Raw genomic sequence first — 8,973 nt, forward strand, 5'->3', positions numbered from 1 at the left:
GACACACTCAGTCCTACTCCATTGATCCCCACTGGTACATGGACTCTGGGGCAACAGAGCACCTGACCAGTGAGATGGGGAAGCTTCACACTCGTGAACCCTACCATGGCTCCGACAAGATCCACACCGCCAATGGAGCAGGTATGCACATCTCTCATATTGGTCAAGCATCACTTCTCACTAGACATGCCAATAGGAGTCTTCAACTTCGCAATGTTCTTCGAGTTCCATCTGTGACACGTAATCTTCTTTCAGTTCCTAAACTCACTCGTGATAATAATGTGCTTTGTGAATTTCATCCTTTTGATCTTTTTATTAAGGATCGGGGCACGAGGGACATTCTTCTTAGTGGGCGGCTCTGCCAAGGTCTCTATTGTCTGGAGCATCCTGGCGTCGCTCGCGTCTTCAGTGGAGTTCGGGTATCTCCGTCACAGTGGCATGCTCGTCTTGGTCACCCGGCCACACCTATTGTCCGGCATGTTTTGCGTCGTCATGAGCTTCCTAGTGTGTCTAGTAATAAAGATGTAGCGGTGTGTGATGCTTGTCAGCAGGGGAAGAGTCATCAACTTCCTTTTTCGGAGTCCAGTCGTGAGGTGAAACATCCTTTAGAACTTGTGTTTTCAGATGTATGGGGTCCTGCTCAGACTTCTGTTAGTGGTCATAATTACTATATCAGTTTTGTTGATGCTTACAGCCGCTTTACCTGGCTTTATCTTATCAAACGTAAATCTGATGTGTTTGACATTTTTGTTCAGTTCCAAAAACATGTTGAACGCCTTCTCAAGCACAAAATTGTTCATGTTCAGTCGGACTGGGGTGGCGAGTATCGCAACCTCAACTCCTTCTTTCAGTCGCTTGGGATCACTCACCGTTTAGCATGTCCACATACACATCAGCAAAATGGTTCGGTAGAACGTAAGCATCATCACATTGTTGAAGCTGGTCTGACTCTTTTGGCCCATGCATCTGTTCCGTTTCGTTTTTGGAGTGATGCTTTCACCACTGCATGTTTTCTCATCAATCGTACTCCCACTCGTGTTTTGAATATGAAGACTCCCATTGAAGTTCTCCTTAATGAACAACCGGACTACACCTTTCTCAAGGTGTTTGGGTGTGCTTGCTGGCCCCATCTCCGTCCATATAACAAGCGTAAGCTCGAGTTTCGTTCCAAGAAGTGTGTTTTTCTTGGTTATAGCTCTCTTCATAAAGGATACAAATGTCTTCATGTGCCCACTAATCGTGTCTACATCTCTCGGGATGTTGTGTTTGATGAGCATGTTTTTCCCTTTGCCAAACTCCCTGTGTCCACTACCGAGCCACCTGTCATGCATTCATCCTCTGTTGCTTCTGACCAATTTGATGATGTTGCATATTCTCCTCTATTGTTGCCTAACCATGGTGCAGGCACTGGTCGTGGGGCTCGTTTGGAGATTCTGGAAGTGCCATCTTCCTCTTCGTCACCATCGCCTTCATCCTCGGCACCTTCTGTTGTGCATGAGGAGCACATGGCGCCCCTGCATGGCCTCGGTTTCCGTGCTCATGCACGGCCGATCGACGCCCTGGCCCGGTCGCCTCTGGCTTCTGGGCTGCCTTCGCCATCGTCGCGCCCTGCAACCCCGCCGACTGGGCCGGCCTCCTCGGTCCCCGTCTCGCCCAGGGCGTCGGGGCAGTCATCACCAGGCCTGGCCTCGCCCGCCCCTGCCTCGCCCAGGGTGTCTGGGCCCTTCTCACCAGGGCCGGCCTCGCCTGCTCTCGCCTCGCCAAGGCCGTCTGGGCCGGTGTCACCGGAGCTGGCCTCGCCCACTCTCGGTTCGCCCATGGCCTCTGAGCCCCTGTCGTCGGGCCAGTCTTCGCCATGCAGCCCGGAGTCGTCTGTCCCGAGCTCGCCTGAGGTGATTCCTGCATCTCCGACGACCGTCACGTCTCCGTCACCTTCGCCTCCGCCGGCTCCTGCTGCTGCTCTACGTCCACATACGCGCAGTCGGAGTGGCATTTTTCAGCCTAAGCAACGTCACGATGGCACAGTTGCTTGGTTAGCGGCGTGCATGTCTGCTGCTCTCGCAGATCCATCCTCTGAGCCACGCACGTATCAAGCTGCTATGCGCATTCCTCATTGGAGAGAGGCCATGGAGCAGGAGTATCAAGCGCTTCTTCGCAATTAGACATGGACTCTTGTTCCTCCACAATCACGGGTAAATGTCATTGATTCCAAATGGGTTTTCAAAGTGAAGAGGCATTCTGATGGGTCCATTGAGCGCTATAAGGCTCGTCTGGTTGCTCGTGGTTTTCGACAGCGTTTTGGACTTGACTATGAAGACACCTTCAGTCCAGTGGTCAAGCCTACTACCATCAGACTTCTTCTCTCTCTGGCTGTTACTCGAGGTTGGTTTCTTCGTCAGCTTGATGTTCAAAATGCTTTTCTTCATGGTGTCTTGGTGGAGGAGGTTTACATGCGCCAGCCTCCGGGTTTCTCTGATCCGGATCGCCCTGATCATCTCTGTCGTCTGTCCAAGGCAATTTATGGTCTGAAGCAGGCTCCTCGTGCTTGGCATGCTCGTCTTGCAATGGCTCTTCGTGCTCATGGTTTTGCATCATCAACTGCTGACTCCTCATTGTTTCTTCTTCAAAGGCCTGAGGTTACTATGTACTTGTTGGTCTATGTAGATGATATCATTTTGGTCAGCTCCTCTCAGTCGGCTGCTACTGCGCTTGTTCGCTCACTTGGTGCTGATTTTGCGGTCAAGGACCTTGGGAAGCTTCATTACTTTCTTGGTGTGGAGGTTACTTCTCGTGATGCTGGCCTTGTTATGACGCAGAAGAAGTACTCTCTGGATTTGTTGCAGCGAGCTGGGATGCTTAAGTGCAAACCGACGACTACACCCATGTCTACCACTGATAAGCTCAATGCTGTTGATGGTGTGCTTCTTTCTTCTTCTGATGCGACAGAGTACAGGAGTATTGTTGGTGGGCTCCAGTACTTGACGATCACGGGACCAGACATTTCCTATGCTGTTAACCGAGTCTGCCAGTATCCGCAGTCACCCCGTGACACTCATTGGTCTGCTGTTAAGCGGATTTTGCGCTATATTCGTTTCACGGTGGCTCATGGTTTGCATATTCGGCCGTCTGACTCTGGTTGTCTTTCAGCATATTCTGATGCAGACTGGGCTGGCAATCCGGATGACAGGCGATCCACGGGGGGTTATGCTGTCTTCTTTGGCTCTAACCTGATTGCCTGGAGTGCTCGGAAACAGGCTACTGTCTCGCGTAGCAGTACTGAGGCTGAGTATAAGGCTGTGGCCAATGCCACATCAGAGATCATCTGGGTACAGTCCTTGCTTCAGGAGTTAAGTATACCCCAATCACAGCCTCCTGTTCTTTGGTGTGATAACATCGGTGCTACATACCTTTCTGCAAATCCGGTATTCCATGCCCGAACGAAACACATTGAAGTTGACTATCACTTTGTGCGTGAACGTGTCTCTCAGAAGCAACTACAGATCAAGTTTATTTCTTCCAAGGATCAACTTGCTGACATCTTCACCAAGCCATTGCCTTTGCCACAGTTTGAGACTTGCAGGCGCAATCTTACCCTTCTAGATTCATTAGAAAGTGGCTAAGATTGAGGGAGGGTGTTAGACTGTATTTACATGTGTATATTGTAACGTTGTATACCACCTCATTATAAATATATGTGATAGGCCACCCCTAGAGGGTTGTGCCGGTTCCCCCCAAAGCCTATTGTCTTACAGATCCCTTTATATTAGTTTCAAATATAGTCACAAGAAGTATGGGGGGTTAAAGTTCTCATGTGGTTGGTCCTAAGGAAAATTATTCCAACTAGAGATGTTCTGGCTAAAAGAAACTGGGACAGTAGTGAAACTAAATGTAGTTTTTATGATTATGCCGAAAGTACACGACATCTTTTCTTTGACTGTGCTATTGCTAAATATGTGTGGGGAGTAGTTCGTGTGGCTATAGGTTTGTCTGAATTCCCCAAACTGTAGATCAATTGTGCTTGGATTGGTAGTTTTAAAGGTAAAGTAAAATAGAGGTTAGCGTTGGGTGTAATAGCTGTGTTCTGGACACTCTGGAAAACTAGGAACACTGCTACTTTTGACCACATATACCCTAGTGATCCTACTATGGTGGTGTATAAGTTGTCTCATCTATAATACCTAAATAGTTCATCCCTACTATCCTATTTCTCTAAACATGCAGCCTATCCACCTCATCATGTATGCCACGTCATTGTTTTCCTACGATTTTGTTAGGCCATGTCATCTGTAGGTCCCACGTCCTTTCTAGGGAGCGTGCTGAACGATAGAAAAGAAAGCCCTCTACAGCTGGCCGTTGACGCTTCCCTTCCATACGAAATTATGAATCTCCACTACGGCCCGTCCCTCTCGCTTCTTCTTCTTCCAATCGCCATTCGCCAGTAACAGCCGTCGTTTACTCTGCTCCTGTTTGACGCTCGGCGTCTCCTATTTTACTACCCCTTGCCCTCATCCTCTACCCACAATGTATTGCCCTCCTTCCCATGATCCCATCCCACTCGCCCATGCTTCTCCTTTCGTCTCGCATACTGCATCTATGAGCAGGCTCCGGCCAGTGTAATTTCGGCCACACGGAGGATGCAGCTGGCATGCCTGCATCTCTAGACTGAAGTCAAACCATATGTACAGCTCTTGATCGAAGACATTCTGGATGTGCCATTTGGTATATGCATGTCCAAGCAGTAATACACTAGCCTCATTTTCATGTTGCCTTGGTTGTTGAACGATGCATACAAGACAATCCATTGGCTCTTCAATGGCTTCTTCAGAAGTAGCTATCATAGTACGTGTGCCACAACATTTCATATGAGTTGTTATTTTTCTCACTCTGTTTTTCATCAACGCCTCACTTACTGGTACAACTTTGTTTACTTAAAATATCTTCTTGACCTTACATATCTATCTCACAGCTGGATCATTGGCTGCTGTTCTACTATATAGCAGCTCTGCCCCTCTGGGTACGCTGAAGGTATGACCATTTGAATTCCCATTCATTTTTATTTTCAGTAGCAGTCAGTATGTTATGTACATGTACTTTCTCAAGTCTCAAACAGATTAGGTTCTTTGAGCTACATTCCATGGCTCAAGCCCTATACCCAGTTGACAACTGAGTACTAGATTTTCGTAAGTATATCAGTTTTTGTGTGGATTATATTAACTGAATTGGGCTTCATTTTTTCGCTTGGTATTTGTTCCCTTGACTGCATAATTACTGAACAAACTAAAAAATCGGCCCAGTTCTATGTTGTTGGCAGCGGTTGTCCCTTTGATGATTCTTCTGCACTATTCTTCATTTAGACATTAATTTTGTTTTATGTTTCTTTCAATTACATGCATGGCCATTTTAATAGATATAAATCATTTTAGGTTAGGACCTTTATCTTGAATGATGCATCCCTTTTTATTTTAGCTCTTCTACTTTCACCTTTTTGTTACAAATATGGAGGATTCTCAATTGTTTCTCAATTGATCGAGGCATTTTCCCTATGTCATAGCTGGTTTAAAATATTAATAATTTTGCACCCCCTCCAATGTACATTTCTTACAACATTTTTTAGTCTTCAAGTTTATTCCTTCCAAACAGGGAATGTTCTCACATGCACGCTAACGTCCCGCCGCAACGCGCGGGAAATTATCTAGTTGGATTAAATTCTGGTCTGGTTTACAGAAAACGGAAAACAATTGGAGGTACAGAGATCAAGATGGCCGCAAACTCACTCTTGATAACTTTTATGGTTTGCTATTATGGCCATGCTGTTCATTAAGGTTTGTTATCATAGATAGGTTGCTTATTTATCAGTCTTATTTCAGTGTTTCTTTATTATTATTGTTCGTTTCCTCTTCATTCCTTCAGTTTTATGTTCCTTTATTTTGTAATTTTTCTTGCATCATTTTTCAGTATTTTAGTCAATAATTATTTAGTTCATCCCAATAGCCCCTTATAATTCTCTATTTAAATAGTTATTTCAGTTTTTCCTGTTAGATTCATTTATGCCTTCACTTGATTTAGTTGATCAGTGTGTTTGGTATTTCAATAGTTCTGTATTTTCATTTCTTTAGTGTTCACTTTCTCTTTTTTTAGTATGCAGTTTATCATTTTTAAGTCTTCATTTGTTTATAGTCCCCTAAAGGGTCTGTACCTTTGGTATTTCATTTGGTCCTCTTTAGTTTTTTTATAACTTAGTAGGTAATTGCCTGTGCGTTGCACCGGGGGCCTGAATATTCAATTGGTTTCACATTAATCGTGTTTTGTTTAGGATCCTCCTGCACATCAAATAGCATTGTTGATTTTTTTAACCTTTAAATCATCCTACTTCTTTGTCCTCCCGTATTCTTTGTCTCCCCAATCCATCCACACCATTGTCGTTAATGGTACATCCGGTTTACAATCATCCAACCCTTCGACAATACGAAGGTATGTTGCGAACGGGCAAGCGCCAAGTCAACATGCTGATTACTGTAAAAGTACATCAGATTAGCGTTCCTTAAAATTTGGCATCAAATAAAAAATGTAGAAATACTTATTGATACATAGCTAGTACAAATGTAGAGAAAAATAGAAATGTAGAAAAATAAACCTTCTAAAATGTGTGGTATGTGGTTTGCTTGCAGACATTCTTATATGTCTAAGTTTTTCAACATAAGTAAGATTCATTGTGCATTATGCATCAAATATATCAAAACTGAAGTTGGGTGGATGGATGTGTAATTGATCCAGTGTTGCATAGATCAAAAATATTCGACGAAGCGTCCACTCATTGGCCATGTTATTTAGGCCGTTCACAACCATCAACCGCATGGCGAAAATATTGTAGTGAAGCCCTCTATGTTGAACCCCGCAGTTCTGAATCTACACCTTGGCACTCAATAGCAAAGCCGACGACTGAATTTGCATTGTAGAAAACAACATCATTTACTAACCTTTCTCCTTAAAAAACATTCGAAATCAACAATAAAAACTCTTGCAGCAACCCAATCTAAGTTAATTTGTCTGGTAGAGAAGTACATGTTGCCGGGGACAGGAGTGACGCCACACCCAGCAGAGCGGCTAGATGGGCGCCCAGCAACTACAGCTCGGCGTAACCACTTTGGCGAACGGGGTTGTCCAGGGCGAGCGTTTGACTTTGATCGGGCACCACTAATGTGCTGATGATTTAAGGCAGCACCCATTCATCATTCATATACTTGCATCTACTCCAACATATGACATGTGTTCAGGCTTGCACTGCTAGGGCATATGATAGGTGTGTTCCTGTAATTCATTCAGTGAAAACAACAAGAAAAATTGAAACGTCAAATCAATAATGGTTGGACAATTTCCAACGGAGAAGAAATCAATGAAAATCTTACCCACATCCACACCCACACACGTCAGTAACCAGGACTCGCCCTCGTCCTTTCTGTATGACACCATGGAGGAGGGGCCGCGGAGCACGCGTGTAGCACAACACCATGAGGGCTGAGGAGCACGAGTCCATATCAATGAAGGGCCGGATACGGGGAAGCAAGTGTTGGCGAAGCGTGGTGGTGGAGGTCGAGCGGCGACCGAGGAGCTAAGGAGGTCGAGTGGCGGCAGAGGAGCCAAGGAGGTCAAGGCACGGCCGTGGATGTCTAGCGGCGGCCGCGGAGCCAAGGAGCGGCGGTCGCCGAGGTCGAGCAGTGGTCGAGGCTGGGGCTGGGCGAAACCCTAGCGTCGCCCATTTGAGGCCGTGAGGAGGAAGGAGTGCGTGTGCTTTTTTTTGAGACAAAGAGCTGCTCTATTCATAGCACAATATTACACAGACACCCTCTGAACAGAAAGAAAATACAACAGAAAAGCACAGCCGGCCACCGAAACACTCATCGCCTGAACACGCGCAGACCACGTCGCCATCGCCGGAGCTCACCGAAGCTGGAGAAGACGCCATGCCCACAGGCCGCCTCAGGGGTACAGGAACCCCCGCCATAAAGTTTTTGAAGCCGCATGAGCCACCCGACGCCGGGCGGGATCTGAAGTCGATGAACGCATATCGGCGGCGACACCAAGAGCCAACAACGGCATCAGCATACTCCGAGAGAACGACACTCTCCGAACGGAACCGGAGAGGAAGAAGACGACCAGCATCTCTTGAGAGGGAATCAAACCTGCAGCTCAACCAAACACCTCCTACACTCCAGGACCCCACCTCCACGCCACCGATGGATACTTCGCCGGCGCAACAACAAAGAGGAGGGGGAGATAGATACTCACATCGCCAGGACGGCGAAGCCGCCACACCGCCCTGCCTGAGAATCCAAGAACTCGCGGGATCTACAGATCCGTGAGGACCAAAATCACTTCTCCATCCGACGGCGCCACCATCGGAGGGGAAGGCCGAGACACCGCTCGATCCGTAGATCAGCAGGAGATACACGCCGCCCAGTCCCCAACAAATCAACAACAAGCAAAGATTTATTGGACGGAGAAGGAACGAGCGACCAAAAATCCTTCGGCAACGGCGACCTCACCGTAAGCCGCCACCACCAGGAGCACGTCGGACAGGCAGCCGACCCCCGGCCGGCCAACCACCACCACCCACGAGCTCGACGACGCCACACCGGAGGAGAGCATCGCCATGGGGAAACATGTCGCCGCCGCCGCCACCCCCATAGCACTGACGACGATCAGGCAAAACAAGCTATTTACACACCGGACGCGCGGATCCGAGGTTTCCCCACCCTCCCGCCGCCGAAGCGGCCGGCGGAGGGGAGGGAAACCAGCGGCGGCGCCGGCGGATCGACGGGAAAAATCAGTCGCTTCACTTTCACCTCGCACATGTACTATAGAAGGAGGGGAGTGCGTGTGCTTGTGCGCGTAGGCTGGCTCGCTCGGGCTGGGCTTTGGCCTTTGGCCCATGTGCGGACGATCGAGGAGCCACGAGCGACGAGCGAAAATCTG

At 47.6% G+C, this 8,973-nt stretch overlaps 1 protein-coding gene across 2 annotated transcripts; it reads right to left on the bottom strand.

The window, feature by feature from the left end:
• Positions 1–6,944: 6,944 nt before the first annotated feature.
• Positions 6,945–8,973, bottom strand: LOC123111752 (uncharacterized). Of its 2 annotated transcripts, XM_044532607.1 has the most exons (3): positions 8,544–8,973; positions 7,407–7,515; positions 6,945–7,308 (listed from the first exon to the last, which is right to left on the bottom strand). In XM_044532607.1, the coding sequence occupies exons 1-3, from the start codon at positions 8,929–8,931 to the stop codon at positions 7,248–7,250; spliced, it is 558 nt and encodes a 185-aa protein (XP_044388542.1). In that variant the 5' UTR covers positions 8,932–8,973; the 3' UTR covers positions 6,945–7,247. The 2 variants fall into 2 exon arrangements, with proteins under 2 accessions (XP_044388542.1, XP_044388543.1); XM_044532608.1 differs by lacking the exon at positions 7,407–7,515 and having other exon boundaries at positions 8,544–8,968.

The sequence above is a fragment of the Triticum aestivum genome, chromosome 5B, assembly GCF_018294505.1.
Source record: "Triticum aestivum cultivar Chinese Spring chromosome 5B, IWGSC CS RefSeq v2.1, whole genome shotgun sequence".
NCBI classification, from domain to species: Eukaryota; Viridiplantae; Streptophyta; class Magnoliopsida; order Poales; family Poaceae; genus Triticum; species Triticum aestivum.